Genomic DNA, 23,304 nt, shown 5'->3' on the forward strand with positions numbered 1-23,304 from the left:
GGCACAGGGCATAGGCAACATGGGCTCATTTAATTATACTTTCATACAAACTAAATGAATTCTGTTTTATGTATCTTACAACTCAAGGCAGGTCAAACATATCACCAAACTAAAGGACATTCACGAGGTACAAATATTGGACAAACATCTAGTTATGCTTCTCTGTGATTTGTGTCTGTGTGTGTCAATCAGAACATTGTTGAGTATGTACTGAAAACTGGACCTCAGAGAAAGGAGCCATCAGAGGTAGGATATTGTGCTTGTAAACGAATTCATTGGGAATGGTCATGTCCATCACTAGATTTATTCCATAATGTTGGGGATTTTAGGCCGGCGAAATAGCTGTACCAAAGCGACCACTGACATCTACTTCTGGGTCAACTGTTTGCAATCGGTACCGTTTAAAGGAAAAGTATTTTGGTGCAAAAAGCATTTGGCATTTCTTTTTGGTTTTGATTTGAAGAGTGTAAAAGGGGCAGAACATTTTGCATCACAGGAACTTCACTGGTGAAATGAATCGCAAAGAATTCTGATATAGTTTATGCCATCACAGTACAATTACAAGCAAACAAAATAATAATTTGCCAAATACTACTGTATTGCTCCCAAGAGGCAGAGCTCCTATAATCTGAAGGCAGATCAATCATTTTGGAAGTGAGGTCTTTCTTTCTCCCTCTGGACTGTTTGGTCTTGCAGGCACTGCCCCCTTGCTACAGCAAAGCCTGACTGCATCTTTGATTTCTGTTAATCCCTCACAAGAGCGAGTGAGCACTCTTTAAACCCAGTGAAACGAGGCACACTGACTGGAACTGGCTCTCTCTGGTGGTAGTTACCTGTGCTTTCCAGGGGCTTTGCATCAGTTGCTTTGGATCTGGCAATCAGGCCATTTCTTCGCAGTGACCGGTTGGCAACACCATGCTTGCGCAAGAGGTGGCGTTCACAGTTAGATTTGGTGGAAAAGAAAGCGTCACATTTTGGACAGGGGAAGGGCTTCTGACCTTTTGTTAAAACAAAATGTAAAAAAAAACAAAAAAAGCTATTTATGCAGTTCTTGACAATCGCATTGTCTTATATAAATGAAACAAAAAAACACCAGTTAAGTGGTGTTTAACTAGTATCTACAATATTCCCAAATTAATACCATGCGATCTTACCAAAAAAACCCCAACATAACACATTTTAACTGGGTGTCTGTAAGCTGCTGCTGCCACAGGGCTTGCAAATCTTGTCAATGAGTAACTTGACATACACAGCCCTAGGTTACTCCTCAATGTAATGTGAATACCTCTGTGGAAGCAGTAACTATGGTGTTAAATTGCTCAACTAAAATAAGAACCAGTTTTTAAAAAAATGCACAGCACTGGGGAGAAATTGAAAAGGAGTTCAAGACACAGCTTCTACTGCCCCGTGGGAGTGAACTACATGTCTCGGAATAAGGTTGCATCCCGTAGGATATTCTCAATAAAATTAAAGTTGTGCTGCATGTTAGCACAATGGTTTCATACATTTGTGTGGGTTTATCCTGCGGGATCTTGACAAAAGCATTATTTTGAGCAGGTTAAATAGTTACTGCTTCTTTTCAGTAGCAGGTTGGAGTTCAAGACTTCAGCATTTGTTACGAATACCACATAATGCAATTTCAGGCTAACCAGCTTTACTCATGGCAGGGAGTTTGAAATTCACAGCCCCTGGTCTGGTCTCGCAAAGCAATTTGAGCAGTGCAGCCGTCGGAAACAGTCCATTGCCGATATGTTTGGTGAATAGGTGTTTTCCAATAAAATGATAATTTTAAGATGAAGCTCCTTTCTCTAGAATGGCTAAGAGTGCCATTCTCTTTATGTTCCATGTGCCAACCTCTGGCAAATTGCAAATTATTGACTATTTAAAGCTGTTCCTTTTTCCTCTGCAAATATAAAAACCCCACATGGAGGGAGGGGGCAAGGGGAAGACTCCGCCTCTGTGATACAGCAGCCGCCTGATGTTTCGGATTTAAGGCCTTCCCTGACCTGCCAGAGTATTTCCAGCTTTTCTTCTTGTTTTAGTAACCTTCAGATTCAAACAAACTACAGCAACTTTTAACTTTGGATCAGGCCTCACACAATTCGGCGACAGTGATGGCATTCAGCAAACAGCTTGCTTAGTACCCATCAAAATGTGACAATCCCCCAGGGGCAAAGAACTGGGGAATAGGGTGTGGTCCCCTCTGCTTTAAGATTCTATAGTTCGTTTACTGTGCCTACACACATACTGTGTCCTCAACCATTTTTTTTGCAAAGAAGCTCCGTTTTTGTGAGCTATTACTTTACTGAGTTATTAAACTGTCCCCAAGGAGGTGATGGATTGCAACTGCATTATCATTTTACAAGGCAATATTTTGAGAGCTTACACATCTCCCCAAGTACCCCAGGGTTGCCTGGTTATTTTGAATCTATTTCACACAACTTTATGTCAACCATGAATAAAGGTGCAAAAAACTTTTGTTTTATACACACTCTGCGTAAGTGAAATTGTAGATTTAAAAAAAAACTTACTCTTCTGAATTAGCCTCCCGGTTGACCCAATACAACATAAATCCATTTACCATCTCTTTGCTTGAGGGGTCTTAGACAAATCTCAGCCTTCCAGAGAGCCCAGTGGAAGATGAAGAATAATGCCTACCCATTGCAAAGGCACGTACTGACTGATACCCAGCCTCCAAAAGAATCAAAGAGCCAAAGGCTGCCCAACCTGGCTCTATTCCTTAAAAACACTTGTGCCTTCATTTTTTTTTAATATACAAAACTTTCACCAAGTCATGTATCTCTCAAGACATGACCAATTAACAAACACTGCCACAACAATAATAAAAGGAAAAGGTAGGTAAAAGCGATGGGGTTTAAATTAAAATGGAGTTGATGGGGGGGGGGGGGGGAAATAATGCGCTCCAATCCCGCGCAGTGCGAACTCTTTCTCTCTAAAAGTTTTAAGCGTACTAGTAGACATGGTGTGCTTCCTCTCCACAAACAGCCGTGGAACAAGGGCAGGCAGTTTGGAACAACAACCTCCTCCATGATGGGTGTCTGAATCTGGAGGTGGTGTGTTCAAGAACCCCACTGGGCCTTGAACACAAAAATCCATACTCAGACACCAGTGGATCAATGCAGTACTGGGGAAACGTGTGTGCAGCTACGCCAATGTTCTGCACAAGCCGATTGCAGAATTGACTTCCAGTTCCAGAAGTCACTGCTGTGTGCACGTCCATGGAGCCAGCAAGAAAATTAGATGGAATGCTGCTGGGTGAGTGCTGCCCTGTTGGGGGTACTAGTTTTTGAGCGTGACATGAAACCGAAACTCTACCTGCCCTCTCGGGTCAAATTAACATATTCCATAACAGCCAATCAATACCACAGAAACAAATTATCTGGTCCTTAAGACATGGTTTCTGGGAGCTTGCTCTGTGCAATTTGGTTTGCTTTTTCTCAACATTAGAACAGCGCCCAAATGTCAAAAGTCGGGGTCAATTAGCTGAATTGGCTGGATTGCAATGCAGATTAACGGCAACAATGTTCCTGCACTGGCTGAAGTAGTATAATTTTGGTGGTACAGGGTCGCTAGGCCAAACGGCCTTTTCTGTACTGTATGATTCTAGATACTGTGGGCAAGGGGAAATCACACAGCAAGAATCAGAACGTCGAACTTACATTTCAAAAAGTTAATTACACAGCAGCAAGGGTGAGCAAAGTCTATTTCTGAGCCTGTACACATTGATCAACTGATACTGCATCATTTCCAAAGGTAATCCTACACTTGATTACTTCTTATTCTGTAATCCAAAGACATGGGGGGGGGGAGGATCATTGGTGCCAAGGGGGCATTTATAACCCAGTAAAAGCCTCGAAAATTGAATTATTTGTGTTCTTTTCCCTTTTCATATCTGCATTCTCTTCCTTCCCCCTTACTGCTGGAAGAATTTCAATTTATTTCAAAAACTTCTGCAAAGTGGCAAAGATTTCATTCAGAAGCTCAAGTAGCACCAACACGGGACTTGGAAAGGAATCTTAGGTAACTCTGGCGCAATATTAAGAAAGGTGTCTCAAAGCCGACACCACCATTCGCTGCACACCAGTTCAGAATCCCATATAAAAAGGTGTTCGAGGCAAATCTACAGCAAAGCATATCACAGGTAACCGAGCAAGGTAACAAGTGAATGCACATCAATGCTGCATTCAAATAAAGCTCAACAATTAACTGGCCTTTAGCCTAATGTCTAACTAAACTCAACCCTCTCTTCACCCAACCCTATCAAGACTGTGACCACCAGTCAAACTGAGAAATTTTATAACAGCCAGTCAACAGAAAACTGGAAATATTAACTTTCATCCCCCTAAGGATATTCTGTGTTGCTGGTGTCTTTATTAGGAAGTATTCAATCTAACTCCCATTATTGTAAAGTAGAACATCATTCTCAATGTAGCAGTTGAGACTAATGTCTTTCCCAGAATGAGATGATCCCACTTTACCGACTGGTTACTGCAGCGCCTCCAGTTTCTCAACTGCTAAACAGGACACTTGGTACTTGACAAGACAGCAATGATCCAGATACAGTCCCTGTCCTGTGCTCCTGTAGCTACTTATAGATAAGGATGTGCCAAGATGACCTCCAGACTGAGCAAGTATTTGAGTGCCCTGTGCTGAGTGCCAGTGACTCATGCTTACAGATGTGAGATGATGATTCTCTTTGTTGCTAACCTACACCCCAGAGTCCCTGATGTTGCAGGTTGCCAACATGCACTGTCTAGGGCAGTGTTTATCAACCAGGATTCCCCAAAATGTCAGGGTTCGACATGCATTGCTCATTTTCCCCAATTCCAAGAGCATCTTGGCAATTTTCAGGTCATCTGAAAATTGTGTCAAGTTTCAAAAGATACCTTATTCTTGCATTCATTGAACAATAATCATTCAAAATGTCTGTACTTACATTCATTCACTGGTTCAATTGTGAACTTACTTCGCTATTACTTTTGTTTTATGCCAGACACACGATTGGAGCGAAGGACCGAGTCTTGGTTGACGGTCTGTACAATTTCACAATACGTTAGTGGGTTCCTTAACCATAATGGATTGAGAAACCACAGGTGGAGGCTCACAGAGTGGCCAGCCGAGCAGGGGATAAGCAAGTCTTTCAGACCCAAGTACAAGAGCGCAGGCTCCAAGTCTGACAGTCACAGTTTGGACTGGGAAAGGCAGGGCAAGATCAAAACATTTGGTTTTCCAGGAATAGCTGTCTAATTCCAGAAGAATTAACTGCACTAAGTTCTAAATGCAAACAACTTAATTGCGGTCTTACCTGTGTGTGTTAACATATGGCGCTGAAGTGAACTAGCCCAAGGAAACAGGCGTGGGCAGTACGGACAAGTGATTTTTTGCACTGAGTTAGAGTAGGAATTTTTTTTCCCCTTCAAGATCATTATGTCACGCTTTTCCTTTCCCTCGGAATCTTTTTCCTCCTTTTCGGGTTCCGCTTTGACGTTGGTGGATTGTAGGAAAGGACTGAACTTGTTGGTGTCGGTCGTGGCCAACATTTTTTCCACACTAGCAAATTCCCCACTGGACTCTGGGTCTATGCTGCTGCTGCTGCTGACACCAGGTCGAATCTTCTTATACTTGAGACTTCGCCTTCTCCCCTTCCTCTTGCCTGGCCCCACTACCCCTGCTGATGTTTTCTCTGCGGCACGTTGTGGGGCCAAAATCTTTGCTGGGCCGTCAGTTCCTGGTTGCTGAGTGGCCTTGGTCACCAGGCCGATCTTTAAATCCTCTGCGCCATCAGACGAGGGGGTTGGCTTGGTAGCTTCAGCACTGTCCTTGACATCCCTCTTCAGCAAAGCGGGAGCAGATGAGACAGAAGAGATGATTTGGGCGATGGAAGCCAGGGGTGGCAGCTCTTTGCCTGTGGCGGGTTTGGGCAAGAGCAGCGGAGGTGGTGGTTTAGGCCTCAGGGGTCGCAGTAGGCTGGTGCTGGCAACCACAGCTGGGAGAGTGACCGGAATCCGGGCTGGCACCAAACCCTGCCGTGGTGGAGAATGTTTCGTACTTACATGTTTATCGAGGCCGGTCTTCGCTGGGAAGGTAGACGGGCACTGCTGACAGGCAAATGAGCCACCATTAACAGCCAGCTGGCATTCATCCTTATTTTCTTTGCCCACATTTGTTTTATCCTTTGGAGGGTTTTTGGGGACAGACAGGTCTATGGGCTCCAGGGTGCTGTCAAACTGTGCAACAATGGGCGAAGCATGCTTCCTGAGCAAGTGGCCCTCCTGTTTGTAGGGGTGGATAGACACATTCTTGTTCTTTTGAGAAAAATCCAGCGGTTCATCCAAGTCCATTGAAAAAATACCCATGGGCTCCATTTTTAAGGAGCTCTGGGGCAGTGGTCCGTGTAAAAACCCATTCTGAGGCTCCTTGCACGAGACTGGAGAGCCATTTGCAGTGACGCTGTCCTCAGATAAAGTGGGAGACAGGGCCCCGTTCTCACCCACGAGGCAGTCCACCAGCAGGATATGCTTCTCCATCTCCTTCTCCTCGACATGGGTGTGCTGCTTGAGGATGTGGCGGATGCAGTTATTCTTGGTGGAGAAGCCCATGTTGCACTCTCGGCACTCGAAGGGTTTCTTCTGACAACTGCTGTGTGTCCTCAGGTGATGCCGGAGGGCACGGTAGTACTTGAGGTCCTCGCCGCAGTACTTGCACACGGTGTCTGGCGAGCAGAAAGAGTCTACCAGCTCTGCGGTGTGGCTCTCTGCGTACTCAATGTTCTTTTCAATGTCCTTGCGGGTCATCTTGAGGTGCTTCTTGCGCAGGTGCCTCTCGCAGTTGGCTTTCACAGTGAAAGGGTAGTGGCAGATTTTACAGATAAAGGGCCTCTCGCCACTGTGCGTGCGGAGGTGGCGGATTAATGCAGCCTTGTCTGCCGCGATATACGTGCAGATATTGCACTGGTATGGTGAGATGCCTAGATGTGAGCGGATGTGAGCTTTCAGCACGCCAGAGAAAGCAAACACCTGGTTGCAAAAGCGACATGGATACAAAACTTTCTTTAACGCGGGAACTTTCTTGCTGGATGCCCCCGCTATCATGTCTTTGAGATCTCCTTCCATGACTTCCTGTTTGATAGCCCTGTTCATCTCCATTGGCATCAATTCTTCAATAATACTATCCTGCTCAAGCTGGGTCTTCATCTCAACAGGGCTCAGTGGCTCCGTCTTTGGCTGAAGAAAGGGCTGTGCGGGTTTCACTTTCAGGTCCTGAGGGCTGCACACAGGTCCGGCTGCCGTCTTGACAAGCTTCAGAGGAGGAGGGAGGAGGTTGGGGCTAACGCAACCAGACGAAGCCTGCTGGGCACTCATGAGTGGGGGTGGTGTGGAAGCCACGACAGTGCATGGTGCGACCAGGGGCTTTGGCTTGAGTGGAGGCATCTGCCTGTAGATGGACTGGTTCGGGATAGAAGGCGCCTTGGACAGTGGGGGCAGACTGATCTGTGTGGGAGCAGAGGATGCCATTTGCAGGATCTGCTGAATGTCTGCAAACTCAATGGCGGACTCGCTGGAGATGGGCTTCACCACGATACTGCTATCTGGCTGGATTATAAAGCCCTTCTGGAAAGGGTGCAAGGACAAGATCTTAACCTTGTCCTGAAGTGGTGAGAGAGAAGACAGGCTCGCTCCAAGGGAAGCCAGGTCTAAGGGTGCCTGATCCTTCACAGTGGCACAGTTGGCCTCTTGAGGTAGTTTCCACGGGGACGTTTCGGCCCAGATCGTGTGGATATCGAATTCGGTGGTTTCCTGTCGTTTCACCACCTTCACCTCTTTGGCATGCTGCAGACCCAACGACGCCATGAAGGCTTTCTGCTTCACATCCACGTGGGGCAGTAGCTGGGGCTCCGACAGGCCCTGGCCTCCTTCCAGCTGCCCCCTATGGGTTTCAAGGTGTAGCTTCAGAGCCGCCAGCATTGGGAAGGCTTTGTTGCACAATTCGCAAACAAACCGGTGAAACTTGCTCGTGCATCTCCTCAGGTTCAACTCAGACCAGACCTGCACAAAAGAAACAACAAAACAAATGAACAACAAAGACCAAGAGGGGAGGGCCCCGACAACACACATTCAGACAGAAATACACTCGCATTTATGTATTAGGAATGCCCTGGTTAAAAGCTGGGCCCATTAAGGACACCGTGGTTAAAAGCTGTAACTATGAGGTACATTCTGGTTAAAAGGTGGGCCCAGTGGTTTGTCTGTCTAATGAAGGAATTATTTTTAACATTTGAATTTTACACTCATTCTGTTGAAGGTTGCTGACTTTGAAGCATTTCCTGGTTTAATTACAGTGTATAGCAGTGCGTGATAATGGGAACTGCAGATGCTGGAGAATCCAAGATAATAAAATGTGAGGCTGGATGAACACAGCAGGCCAAGCAGCATCTCAGGAGCACAAAAGCTGACAGGGATAGGTCAGTCCAGGGAAGACGGACAGGTCAAGGAGGTGGGATGAGGTTAGTAGGTAGGACATGGAGGTGCGGCTTGGTGTGGGAGCAAGGGATGGGTGAGAGGAAGAACAGGTTAGGGAGGCAGAGACAGGCTGGACTGGTTTTGGGATGCAGTGGGTGGAGGGGAAGAGCTGGGCTGGTTGTGTGGTGCAGTGGGGGGAGGGGACGAACTGGGCTGGTTTTGGGATGCGGTGGGGAAAGGGGAGATTTTGAAGCTGGTGAAGTCCACATTGATACCATTGGGCTGCAGGGTTCCCAAGCGGAATAGGAGTTGCTATTTCTGCAACCTTCGGGTGGCATCATTGAGGCACTGCAGGAGGCCCATGATGGACATGTCATCTAAAGAATGGGAGGGGGAGTGGAAATGGTTCGCGACTGGGAGGTGCAGTTGTTTATTGCAAACCGAGCAGAGGTGTTCTGCAAAGCGGTCCCCAAGCCTCCGCTCGGTTTCCCCAATGTAGAGGGAGCCACACCGGGTACAATGGATACAGTATACCACATTGGCAGATGTGCAGGTGAACCTCTGCTTAATATGGAAAGTCATCTTGGGGCCTGGGATAGTGGTGAGGGAGGAGGTGTGGGGGCAAGTGTAGCATTTCCTGTGGTTGCAGGGGAAGGTGCCGGGTGTGGTGGGCTTGGAGGGCAGCGTGGAGCGAAGAAGGGAGTCACGGAGAGAGTGGTCTCTCTGGAAAGCAGACAAGGGTGGGGATGGAAAAATGTCTTGGGTGGTGGGGTCGGATTGTAGATGGTGGAAATGTTGGAGGATGATGCGTTGTATCTGGAGGTTGGTGGGTTGGTGTGTCAGAATGAGGGGGATCCTCTTTGGGCAGTTGTGGCAGGGGCGAGGTGTGAGGGATGTGTTGCGGGAAATGCGGGAGACACGGTCAAGGGCGTTCTCGACCACTGTGGGGGGAAAGTTGTGGTCCTTGAAGAACTTGGACATCTGGGATGTGCGGGAGTGGAATGCCTCATCGTGGGAGCAGATGCGGCGGAGGCGGAGGAATTGGGAATAGGGGATGGAATTTTTGCAGGAGGGTGGGTGGGAGGAGGTGTATTCTAGGTAGCTGTGGGAGTCGGTGGGCTTGAAATGGACATCAGTTACAAGCTGGTTGCCTGAGATGGAGACTGAGAGGTCCAGGAAGGTGAGGGATGTGCTGGAGATGGCCCAGGTGAACTGAAGGTTGGGGTGGAAGGTGTTGGTGAAGTGGATGAACTGTTCGAGCTCCTCTGGGGAGCAAGAGGCGGCGCCGATACAATCATCAATGTAACGGAGGAAGAGGTAGGGTTTGGGGCCTGTGTAGGTGCGGAAGAGGGACTGTTCCACGTAACTACAAAGAGGCAGGCATAGCTGGGGCCCATGCGGGTGCCCATGGCCACCCCCTTTGTCTGTAGGAAGTGGGAGGAATCGAAAGAGAAGTTGTTGAGGGTGAGGACGAGTTCGGCTAGGCGGATGAGCGTGTCGGTGGAGGGGGACTGGTCAGGCCTGCGGGACAGGAAGAAGCGGAGGGCCTTGAGGCCATCTGCATGCGGAATGCAGGTGTATAGGGACTGGACGTCCATGGTGAAAATGAGGTGTTGGGGGGCAGGGAATTGGAAGTTCTGGAGGAGGTGGAGGGCGTGGGTGGTGTCACGGACGTAGGTAGGGAGTTCCTGGACCAAACGGGAGAAAATGGAGTCCAGATAGTTGGAGATGAGTTTGGTGGGGCAGGAGCAGGCTGAGACGATGGGTCGACCAGGGCAGGCAGGTTTGTGGATTTTGGGAAGGAGATAGAAACGGGCCGTGCGGGGTTGGGGAACAATGAGGTTGGAGGCTGTGGGTGGGAGGTTCCCTGAGGTGATGAGGTCATGAATGGTGTTGGAGATGATGGTTTGGTGCTTGGGGGTGGGGTCATGATCGAGGGGGCAGTAGGAGGAGGTGTCGGAGAGTTGGCGTTTGGCCTCGGCGATGTAGAGGTCAGTGCGCCATACTACCACTGCACCACCCTTGTCTGCGGGTTTGATGGTGAGCATATAGCAGTGCGTAGCTCCTGCATCATAAATGCTGCCCCTGTACAGCACTGTCCACTCCTTTGGGATGTGATTGCACCAGTTCGATTGCAGAGGAGACTCCCCAGAATGTGGTCTGGGCTGCAGTTATTCAGCTCTGAAGAGACTGGATAGGCTGGGGTCAGAACTGAGAAGGAAGAGGGGAGATCTGATTGAGGTGTACAAAGTTTTCAGGGGCATAGACAGAGTATACAGAGAGAAAAAATCCCCCTTAATAGGGAGGTCAGTACCGGGGCGGGGGGTGGTATAGTTTTAAAGTAAAAATCAGGTGAGGTTTGAGGAAAAACATTTTTCACCCAATGGGTTTATGAACATGTGGAACTTGCTGGCTGAAAGGGTGGTGGAACATTTAGGAACGACTTAGATGAACACTTGCCATCACGTACAAGGCTACAGGCCAATTGCTGTAAAATAGGATTAGAATCGATGGATGTTTGATGACTGATGCAGACATAATGGGCTGAAGGGCCTCTTTCTGCGCTGTAAAGACTCTTGGGTAAAATTTCTCCAGCCCCCCACCATTGTATTCTTGGGACTGCTTGGATTCGCTTTTACTCCTCTCACATCGGATGCTAACAACCATGACTTAACACACTTCCTCCAAACAATGCGTGCCTAAATCAAACACACATCCCAGAGGGAAAGGTCAGTGCCTCACTCAGTAAACATTTTCACTCAACAATGCTTTGAGTATTTCAGCTGAAAACAGAGTGTATGGCTTTGTAAACTAGCCAAAAAGACGTGTTCTTGGCCCATTTTATCACTGAATTGTGTACATGATAATTTAACATTGCATGCCACACCATGCAGTTCAAATGATTAATCAAGACTTCAACAAATTAATGCGTCCTTTTAACGTTGACCAATTCCGTTCTAGGCTCTGGGACTTGTTTTGTTATGTAACAAAAGGCGATCACCCCAAAATAGGTCCAGGGTGCACAGTCGGCCTCACGCTCAAACCCAGTCTTTTTCTGTGCTACATGGGGATATCATCTCAGGGTGAGGGGCCAGCCATTTGTGATGGAGATTAAGTCTTCACTCAGAGTTGGCGGATCTTTCTATCCCAGAGAGCTGTGGATGCTCATCTAACATGTTCAAGACGACATTTGATTTCTGGACACCAATGACATCAAGAGATATGGAGGTAGCATTGGAAAGTGACACTGAGGCACAATCTAATTGAACTGTGGAACGGGCTCAATGGGCTGAATGGCCTACATCTATTCCTACATATTGGGTGCACTGTCGTCATTCCTGCTGGGCTCTCAACTGGCAAGAGTCTCTCAATTGGGAACCAAATATCCCAAAATGAGGAAATCTCCCTCAAAATCTTTGTGTGCATTTGTGGTGAAACCGCTTGAAAAATTTAATTACCCCATAAATACTGGTGGAGTAAGAGCATCACTCAGTAATGGGTGGGTTTCTGAGTGGCTGCAGTAGAAAACCAGGACATCACGGGAAGTGCACTCAAACAACAGATCACCACAATGACTGATCATGGTGTTAATCCTAGTTTTTGGGTCACCTCATTTACACCCACACACAGAATCAAGGGGTGTAACTAAGACCATCTTTGCTCAATTCCTGTTATCCCATTAGCCAAAAGCAGTGCCTGGCAGGAGGTGGACATTTCCAGACAAAATTGAAGGAGATTCTTAATTGCTATTGGATAAAAACAGATGGAGCTTTTAAAGATAATTTTTGGAAGCTGTATGCCTGTTTTTACCACCTTTTAATAGAACCACAGAAATGTTACAGTACAGAAACAGGCCATTCAAGCCCATTGGATGGTTACATGAATGTACATGAAATGTTTGGCAGCTAATTGCTGCTACCTTTTTCAAAATTTCTTCATGGGACATGGGTGTCCTAGCAAGACCAGCATTTGTTGCCCATCCCTAACTGTACTTCAAACTGTTAGTGCTTGCTTGGTCATGCCAGAGTCAACGACATTATGATGATTTGGCAAAACTTGTGGGCCAGATTAGGTATTTAAGTCAGATTTCCCTTCCTACGTGAGTGAACCCCAAAAGGGTTTTTACAACAATAAATGGTAGTTTCTTGCTTACCATTAATGAGACTAACTTGATATTACAGCAGCCAATGGTGAGATTCGAACCCACATTTCCACAGCCCGAACCTCTGGATTACAAGTCTAACGACAGTACCATTACTGCACCATCCCTACCCACACACATTCACTGATCTGTCACAGCCAGGTATCTATGTTAAATCTGCTTCTTTTTGATTTGTTGATGGGACACTGTTTATCATCCATCTCTAATTGCCTGGTGGATGGTAACCTTTCTGAACCACTCCATGTAGGGTTCGCATGCACGTATGGAGACTCCTCACAAGAGACCAGTCCCAAATGGATGAGCTGTCCATCAGAAGATAACCAATTAACGGGCAGCACAGTGGCTCAGTGATTAGCACTGCTGCCTCACAGTGCTAGGGAGCTGGGTTCGATTCCAGCCTTCGGTAACTATCTGTGTGGAGTTTGAACATTCTCCCTGTGTCTACATGGGTTTCTTCCAGACACTCCAGTTTCCTCCCACAGTCTAAAGGTGTGCAGGTTAGGTGGATATGCCATGCTAAATTGCCCATACTATCCAAGGATGTGCAGGCTAGGAGGATTAGCCATGGGAAATGCAGGGTTATAGGATAGGCTAGGGAACTGGGCTGCTCTTCAGTGGGGGTGTAAGGGGAAGAAGTTGGTAGAGACCCGATGGGCTGAATGGCTTCTTTCTGCACTGTAGGGATTCAATTACTCTATGATTAAATTATACCACACAAAGCAGTCCTCCAGCTGACTTCTCCAAGACCACATCACATCCATCCAACCAATTAAAGTTCATACACCAATATCACTCAACATGTGCTATATCAGAGACTCTGGTATGTAAGAAAACATTGCAATGAAATGCAGTGAGCATTTGCAATGAAATCCAGTGGTGGAGAATGTTAATGTCTTCTGTTCATTTATGGTAATGTAGATCCTACTGGCAGGGCTGGTATTTATGGCGATCCCTAATTAATATTGAGATGGTGAGCTGCTTCCTTGAACTATTTGCAGCCCTTAGAGGTATGTATACCCAGAGTCCTGTTAGAATCACAGAATCACTACAGTGTGGATGCAGGCCATTTGACCCATCAAGTCCACACCGTTCCTCCAAAGTGCATCCCACCGAGACACACCCCCACACCTCTACCCTATCCCTGTAATCCTGCATTTACCATCGCTCATCCATCTCGCGTACACAACTATGGATGTTATGGACAATTTAGCCTGGCCTATCCACCTAATCTGTACATCTGTGGACTGTGGGAGGAAACCAGAGCACCCAAAGGAAACCTGTAGAGACACAGGGAGAACGTAAAAACTCTTGACAGACTGTTGCCTGAATTGAAACCCAGGTCCTTGTTAGGCTGGAAATTCCAGGGTTTTCAACCCAGCAATAATGAAGAAACGATGATATAGTTCTGAGTCAGGATGATGTGTGGTTTGGAAGGGAAACTGATGGTGATGCAGCCACTGCCTAACTCCTTTTAGATAGTAGAGGTCACGGGAGTGGGAAGGGCCGGTGAAGAAGCTTTAGCAAACTGCTCGCATGCTGCCACAATGGTGTGCTACTTGTGAAGGAGGGATTTGTTTACGGTGGTGATTACGATGCTGGTCTCGGTGATGTCAAGTTACTTGAGCATTGTTGGGAGCTGCACCCATCCAGAAATGTGAAAAGTATTCCATCACACTCCTAACTTTTGCCTTTGTAGACGGTGGACAGGCTTTAGAGAATCAAGAGGTGGATTACTTGCTGCAGTATTCCTAGTCTCTGACCAGCTCTTGTAGCCACTGTATTTATGTGGCTAGTCCAGTTCAGTTCCTTGTCAGTGGTAACCCCTAGAATGTTGACAGTGGGGGGTTCAGACTTTCTCTTGTTGGAAGATGTCATTGTGTAGCACGAATATTAATTGTCATTTATCAGCTCAAACTTGGATATTGTCCAGGTCTTAGTATCTGAGGAGCCATGAATGGTATTGAATATTGTGCAATCATCGGTGAACATCTCCACTTCTGATCTTGTGATAGATGGAAGGTCATTGATGAATAGCTGAAAATAGTTGGGCCTAGGACAACTCCCTGAGGAACTCTTGCAGAGATGTCTTGGAGCTAAGATGACAGGCCTCCAACAACCACCACCAGATTCCTATGGTCAGCAATGACTCTAACTAGTGGAGAATTTTCCCTGATACCCATTGATTCCAGTTTTGTTAGGGCTCCTCAAACCCATACTCAGTCAAATGTAGTCTTGATGTCAAAGCATTTGCTCTCACCTCACCTCTGAAATTTTAGTTTTTTGTTCATGTTTGAAGCAAGGCTGTATTAAGCTCAGTTGCTCTTGGTGGAAGCCCACACATATATTTGGAGGTCTGAGATTCCCTACTAAGGAAGCAGAATCGTTGAAAAAGTCAATGGGAATCATAGAAAGAATTCTCCACTGATTGAAGTCATACCTAGAACAAATGAGGGTGGTTGTGGTTGTTGGAAGCCAATCATCTTAGTCCCAGGACATCACTGCAGGACGTCCTGGAGGTACTGTTCTTAACCCAGCTTGGATTCTAGTTGCCAGTAGTTGATTTTCACTAAGTTGGACCTGGGCAGGGAGACGTTAAACAGGATTTTAGCTCCTGTTTGCTTTCGATTTCAGAGCAGGAGGTATGCATATAATGAACATCAGGTGGGAACAAGATGAGATCTAGCTATGGTCTCTGGATGTTCCTCAAATTGCAAGGCTACATGGAGATTAGTCATCACAGTGTTGGTGCCAGTTGAACAAATCTCATTGTCTTTGGGATGAAGATACAAACGGAGTTTGCAGAAAGGAGGACAACTGGGTGGGCTGGAGGAAGACAAAATATGGTTACTGCCACTGCTTGATTCACAGGCCAGGGAGAATAGCCATTAGCAAAATTCTTCCAAAAAAGCAAAATTCTGGAAATCTGCAACAAAGGCAGAATGTGCTGTAATACACAGCTGCCTGGCCTCTGTAGGTGGCAGAAACAAAGTTAACATGATGAGATCCGAAGAAGTCACATTCAACCTTTAATGTTAACCCCTGTTTCTCTCTCCACACAGACTACTTGACTGGCTGGCTATTACTCATGCTCGCTTTTTTTAAAAATCGGCAATCCTTCAGGTTTACCTGAGAAATGAGGGGGAATTTCCGGCAGGAGAAATCGATGAATCCGAGGTCATGGAAGCCCACGGGAATTGTGGGATTGTTCTGGATATAAGGCTTTCCCGACACGTCTGTTGGAAGCTGCTTGTGGATTATGGCGTTATGACGCAGCAAACCCCGATGTGTCTTAAAGGAGATACAGCAGAGGTTACACCTAAGCAGAAAAGATCGATGGGTTACACGGTCAGTGTGTGTTCAGAAAACACGGTCCGAAGCTACTGCTGACTATAACTTCCCAGGATGCTTGGGAGGCAGGCATCTTGCGTACAACAGTGCATGTCCCACATATCTTTACAAAAAATGGCAATACAGCAAGAAATACCTGCTGTAAACTAATTGTGAGGCTGTTTTAACTGAGGCTTCTAATGCTTATAGGGGCATCCAACTAAGTGACCTGTAGGTTACCTTGGGTTCAGTTCTGTTTGCAGCCTTAGCATCTGTCAGTGACATGAACTTCCAACCTCATGTCACCAAGGCCCACCATTTCTACCTTCATCACACAAACTAGGAACAGAAGGCCATTCAAACTTTAAGGCCTGCTCTGCCATTCAAAACAATTACGATTGATCCTGTATCTCAATGCCGGATTCCCTCTTTCTCTCCAGATCCCTTGCTACCTTGAATATCTAAAAAATTGTCAATCTCTTTCTTGAATACACTTGGCAATCCAGCGTACTAATCCATCACTCTCCAAATGAAGAAATTTTTCCTCATCCCAGTCTGAAATGGTCTAGCTTCTATCCACAGATTGAGAGCCCTGGTTCTAGACTCACCAATGAGGGAAACCATCCACCCCGCATCTAGTCTGTCCAGAACTGTTAGAATTTTATATGTTTTAAACACATCCTCTCTCACAGAATCATTACTTGACTTAGTCGTAGGATAGGAAAGATAGGAAAGTCGTAGGAAAAAGTCAGGCCATTCAGCCCATTAGCCACCATTCTAGGTTGTGGCTAATCTCTCAATGACATTTTTCCTGGAATGTAACCTGTCCTAGGTCATGTGCTGCTGCAACCCTCAATCATGTCATTGCTACTTCTAGATTCAACTGTTGCACTGTTCTCCAGATTCTGCCCTCTGTAAACTTAAGGTTGTACAAAACCCTACTGCCTATACTGTTACACTCACCAAATCAGGTTCACCAATCACCCTGTGCTCACAGACCTACACTAGCTCCCCGTCAAGCAACAATCTTGGAGCCTGGTCAAAAATATGAATTTTAACTTGTGCCCTAAAGGAGTGGAACAAAATAGAGCAGCAGAGAGGTTTTGGGTTGGAAATCCAGTGACTGGAGTCCGAGGTAACTGAAAGCATGGTAAGTAACTGGGCAAGCTCAAGAGGCCAGAAATAGAGGGGTGCAGATTTTGTGGAAGTTAGTGGAGCTGGCTACAGAGATATGGAGAGGGGAGGCCACCCAGGGATTGGAAGGAAGGATGAGAATTTTTAAATAAGACATTGCTTGAGTGGAAGCCAGTGTTACGTCAGGGAGTGCAGGGCTGGTAGCAGAATGGGACTTACTGCAGAATCACATGTTTTATATCCTGTCTCCTCCAAAGACTGAAGTAGGTCAGCATCCCAGTGTAACACTTCATAAAATGCAGCAAGTGAAGGCTTTTGTCCACATGACACTGCTTCTTGACAACAGGGCATTTCTTTCAGCTTGCCAGGCCGTTAGTGGGGAGGGAGGAGGGACTGCAGTCTTGTTAGCATCATGCTATACAATGTGGACTATACACCATCAAAGCCACTGACCATCACTGGGGTGGACAATGCTGGCATCGGGCAGGAAACAAGTGCCATGACAAACGCGGTTCTGATGGACAGTCATTGGATGTTGGGGGCTTGATGACGCCTGGGTGAAGGTGTTTAAAACATCCTCCTCCCATTGCTAAGACTTCTAGCTATTGTAGCCAACAAGAACAACCTACATTTTTGTAGTGCCTCTGGTGCAGTAACACACCCCAAGGTGAGCGTCATCGTCACAATTTGATACTGATCAAAAGCTTGGTCAAAAAGGGAGGATTTAGGAAGTGAATAAAGGAAGGCAAATTCTGAGGTGAGGGTCATGGGGCTGGATAGTGAGGTGAGAAGGCTCCCATGGCCTAAGTGTAAGATTTCACAGCGAGTTTGCCCCGTAACGCCAACCTAGTCACACACACACAGAGCTATATATTAACTGGCGGACGGCAAAAAAGTTCCAATCTATGAAAGCTGGTGGTCAAACAAATGTCTTGTAATTCTCTGGGTCCAGCTTGGCCATTGCCAGAACTGCAGCAAGTTCCACAGAAGACAAGTTAGAACAAGAGAAGGCCACTTGGTCCTTCGGGTCTGCTCTACCATTCAGTAAGATCATGGTTGATCTGATTAGGACCTCAACTCTGCATTCCTGTATTTCCCTAATATCCATTCAACTGTTGGAGTTGTGACGGACTACTGGAATTGGAAGCAAATGGATGATTGACAGGGCCAGGCCACACTCTGGAGACAGGGCGAAAGGCTAAAGTAGACAGGGTAGGGAGAGAAACACAGGAATAGCTAAGCCTCTGGATGGGGGGACATGACAGGAACTGTGATAGTGCGTTTCTCCCAACTTCTTGATGGGTCATTAGCCAGCTATGAGCAATCTTGAATACCACTGCAAGAGTCACAGTGCAGGCATAAACAGTCAACGTGTACGTGCTTTAACTCCTCTAATATAGAAAGGTTTGTTTTATAAAGTTCCATTTCTGTCAGAGTCTAGCTGGGTGGGAGTGGGGAGGTCTGAGACTGTTATCTTCAGCCTGGTTATTTGAGTCCCTCCACAGCCATGTATTCTATGTATGTTATCTATCAATTATCTAATGGCCAGACATCATCATTAGGGCAACATATGTCCACATAACACCATCACATTGCCAAAAGGTCTGGCCTTTGGAGAATTGTGCTGTGGGGCTCAACTTGGAAAGGCTACAGTCCATGGCTGTCACACCACACAGTATACCGATGGGTGGGAGCCAGTTCAAAATCCCCCTGGTGTGCAGTCACTGCAGAATGTACATCGCAAATTCAAGCCGTAATTAGAAGCATCATTCAGTCCTTGAGTGTACGATTTTGGAACAAACTCTACAGTGCCTGATGAAAGTTAATTATTTAAAATTAATTGTTTATGGAAAATGGGAGTGCACCGGAAACGTCAACTCTCATTGCCCACTCGCAGTTGTCTGGAGAAGGTGGTGGTGAGCTACCATCTTGAACCTCTTCAGTCACTGTGGTGTAGATACATGCCCAGTGCTGCTATGGAAGGAGTTGCAGGACCCAGTGACACTGAACCAACAGCAAGATAGCTCCAAAGCAGCAGCTTACGTAACGTATTGTGACAAATTTTATGATTAAAGTACAATTTCTGGGCAGGGGTCTTCAGAACTGGTTCACACAGTTTTGGCATTTTGCTCCCAACATTAGATCCATTTTGCTGCTATCTCAGTCAGATTTCTTTCCCAGTTTGCAAGAATTACATCCTCAACCATTTTCTAGACAAAGTGTGGGCTCTGAGCTGCAGTTTCTCACTGTCCAAGTGATCAGAATGAACATTCCTTGCAAGTAGCAGTGATACTGAAGAGGGAGTATATTTCACTAGGGTCTGTACACATGCACTACTCCTTCTGTTCAGAAATGATGAGCTGAATTGCTTCTGTCTGCACTGTAGCAATTCTGACTTTCAGTGACCTGGACAGTCCTTATTGGGCATGTTGCAGAACTCTGTCTATGCCAACCCCTGGAGTGACTTATGGACAAATTGTGTCCACAGACATGACTCTTCCCCTGGTCAGTGTGGATGAAACACCCTCACCACTGGGTGCACCGTGAACAGCATCGTATCCTACGAATGAGGAACAAGAGTAGACCACTTGGTCCTTCAGTCAGATTGTGGCTGGTCTGACTTTACCTGAACTCTACACCAATGTACATGCCAAGCTGGCATACAAATTAACTCCGCACCAAACCAAGCCTTTTCAGCTAATTATTCAATGTTTAGGACTGTCCTTGCAGTTAGAGTTCACAGAACCACAGGAGGTGGCCAATCAGCCTGTCATCATGTTGGCTCTTCAAATGAGCAATTTACCTGCCTCCTCCCTGTGCATTAGTCCTTTTAAATGACAGTTCCACATGCTTTTGAAAATCTGGATTGAACCTGCCTCCACCACACTCCCAGGCAGTGTGCTCCACATCATAATCAATCAGGTAGGGTTAGGGGCTCAATATTCATGTTGAGTACCCTTCCAGATCCAGTGCTCAGAGTTCACTCCCCTAGGACTGGGCAGCTAGGTCTACACATTTCAGGACACATTCTCCAGACTCTCTTCCTGCTTCAGCCAAGTAATTACAAATTATTTCCCTGCATGAACCCAAACTGATACAAGCTGCCAAACTGGAATTTAAGAAGAAGTTAACACTTTTTATTGAACTTTTCAAAAATAACTTCACACACTGATGTGAGTTATTGCAAACATGTTATCGGCCTAGATCATTTCACAACTTGGTGGTGGGATAGGATGGGGTGGGGGGAGAAAAAGGGAAGCAGCAATTTAACCAGCTCCCCACCAAACACATACATCTCCCACCCACTGTCCCACAATTTGACCCTGCGTGGCACCAAGTGTCCAACAGTAAAGCTGCCTCCTTCAGGTTCAACACTCGGTGACACATACAGTGGTGATCCAGGCTCCTGAAGCCAAGTGAGATCAAACTATTGTCATAGCATCCAACAGAAGGCCACAAGGCTTCTCTTTTTTATAATTGGGTGCAGGTCCGGAACTCACAAAACACTCCCAAAAAAAGCTCAGGCTATGAACCAAGAGTGTGAACCATTCACAGATCTTTATAAACACCAATATGGTGCGAGGGGTGCCGCTCAGACCCTCACACACAGACTCATCCAATACACATCTGGCCAATCCATCAACTCAGTCTCTTTCCACAATGCTTTTCTTCCACTTCATCGTCTGTTTAAAAGCAAGTTACAGTTTCTTCACTGAGGCACTCTCTTCAAGCTGAGAGCAACGCATGAGGAAACATTAGGACGCGATAGCTCACATAGCCAGCTATGTCCCAGGGCTCAGCCATTTTTCTTCAGCTCTCATGTTCCTTAAACCTGTCAGTCTTTTCCATTGACATTACTCAGCGAATCTCCAGAAATTCAAAAATGCATTGACCCAGGTTCTAATTCCGCCACAGCTGATGGTGCAATTTGAATTTTAAAAAATCTGGAATTGAGAGTCTAATGATGACCAGGAGTCTATTGTCGATTGTTGGAAAAACCCATCTGGTTTACTAATGCCCTTTAGGTGAGGAAACTGCCATCCTTACCTGGTCTGGTCTACATGTGGCTCCAGAACCACAACAATGTTGCTGACACTTATTATTCATTCCTAATCTCCCACGGGGCAGATAAATGCTGGCCTGGCCAGTGACACCCTCATATCATGAATGAATAAGAAATAAGAATTATAAAGAACAAACCAAATTTGTGGAGCCTATTTGTGTAATCTACCCTCAACCCCTAGGACTGCGGTGATCCAGCATGGCAGGTTACCAGGGCAATTAGGAACAGGCAATAAATGCTAGTCAGCAAGAATCACATCCTACAATCAAATTCAAAAGCTATTCTCTTCCCATGCTCGCCCCTCAGCTCTGGCAATTATAGACCAGGACTTTTCCGAATTCACCTTCTGAAAATTTGGGAGGGTGAGCAGATCCACCTGGATACTGTCTCCTCCTGCCTCCTCGCCAAGTTATCCCTCGTAGGCTGGGGTTGAGGCTGGTGCCCTCACTTGGGGACTGCTGCTCTGCAATTGCAGTAGTGCTAGTGGTGACCAAGGCTGGAACTCCAAGCAATCAAGGAGTGGTTGGCAACCCCCACCCAACCCACCATGTGAATTGAAGGATGGGTCCTTGGGCAGAGGTGGAGTTCAAGGAATTGGGCAAGAGGCTGGATGAGAGAATGTGTGTTTACATGACTAAGTGCAAGAGAGTGCAAGTGAGAGAGTGTTGGTGTGTGACCGTAAGTGTGCAACAGAGAGAGTGCAAATGTGAAAGTGAGTGTGTGTACACGTGTGACACACGCATTAGTACACGTTGGTGGCAGATCTTTCTGGAGGTGGGTGGAGATGCTCAATGTTGAAAGGAGGCCAGTGGTGGAGACACCGTTAATTCCCACCCAAGACCCTATGCGCGATCACTTCCTAGCCACGACCTGCCTCCATTCCTGAAATCTCTTGGCACTGTGAATATTGAGTTTGGGTCGGATACAGGCCTTTGATGGTCATTCACTGGGTACTTCAGGGCCTGAAATGGGGAAAGGCTGGGGCTCAGCATGGTCTCATCCACCCCACTTGAAACCTGCAAAGGGACTGGGACAGGGCTGGGGAGGCCTCGCAAGGAATTTTAAGGAGATCCCACACCCCCCCTCACCCCCGACAACCTGCAAACCCAGACAGGATAGAAAATTCCCCATGAGATTCTGCTCAAAGAAATGTAGACAATAATAAACCAGTGTCAGCGACAAAGTCCAGGTTCAAATTCCACCAGCCCTGCTGGTGTCTCGTAATGAATGTACACATAGTCTCGTTACAAAATGCTTTGATATAAAACTCTGTGAATTTAATCTAACATCCTGTTTCCCAAGCCACATCAAGGGGCTACAGGAGCAGGTGACCTAAAGCGTGGGGAAAGAGGTAAGATTTTAAGAAGTATCTTCAAGAGGGAAGTGAAATCAATAGGGGAAAGGAGGCAGGGATAAGGGAATTTCCAGAGCCTGGGCCCAAGGCAGCTGAAGGCACAACCACTAAAGGTGGGGCAATTAACATCGAGGAAGAGCAAGAGGCCATAATCGGAGGAATGCAGAGCTCTGAAGGGGGTTGGAGGAGATTACAGAAAGGAGATAGGGTAAGGGGCATTAAAGGATTTGAGAACAAAGAGCAAGCATGTCAAATCAGAGGCACTGCAAGATACAGCCTCACCCCCCACCACCTCCTCAATATCCTGTCTCACTGATTCTGTACAGGGCAAGGAATGACGCAGAGTTTTTCCCAGCAGTCCGTTCACCAAGAGAGCTGGGAATGCTCAGGTCTGGCTGCTCAGTTAGCACAGTGATCCTCAACACAGGCTGTGTTTGAACAGCAGTCAGCAAGTCAACAGCCAGGCTTCAATCTTCTCCGAACTCAGCTCCACACAGGCAGACATTTCTCTGCACCAACCGCCACCCCCTGCTCCATTCCCACTGAGACATCCTAACTGCAGCAATCAAAACAGCTGGGATAATCTCTTCCATTTGCTCCAAGTTTTAACACAGAACTCACCAGGCCTTCAGGCTGACCACTGCTGCCTCGCTAACTCCAGGCATCTCACACACACAGACACACATACAGCCTCTCTCACACACACACACACACACACACACACACTCATGCACATACACAGCCTGACATACACACATGCACACACACACATAAACATACACAC

The 23,304-nt window shown here is 46.6% G+C and overlaps 1 protein-coding gene across 11 annotated transcripts in view; it reads right to left on the reverse strand.

Moving 5' to 3' along the window:
- rreb1a (ras responsive element binding protein 1a) overlaps positions 1 to 23,304 on the reverse strand; it is a 261,578-nt gene that overhangs the window by 12,797 nt on the left and 225,477 nt on the right. For 10 of the 11 annotated variants that reach the window (XM_048548295.2, XM_048548303.2, XM_059652248.1 and 7 more), the window contains 3 exons: positions 15,769 to 15,958; positions 5,327 to 8,066; positions 834 to 998 (listed from right to left, as the gene is read on the reverse strand). In XM_048548295.2, the coding sequence (XP_048404252.1) occupies positions 834 to 998; positions 5,327 to 8,066; positions 15,769 to 15,958 (3,095 nt within the window). The remainder of the gene's footprint in view (positions 1 to 833; positions 999 to 5,326; positions 8,067 to 15,768; positions 15,959 to 23,304) is intronic. The other variant, XM_059652243.1, reaches the window with a different exon arrangement.

The sequence above is a fragment of the Stegostoma tigrinum genome, chromosome 2, assembly GCF_030684315.1.
Source record: "Stegostoma tigrinum isolate sSteTig4 chromosome 2, sSteTig4.hap1, whole genome shotgun sequence".
Lineage (NCBI taxonomy): Eukaryota > Metazoa > Chordata > Chondrichthyes > Orectolobiformes > Stegostomatidae > Stegostoma > Stegostoma tigrinum.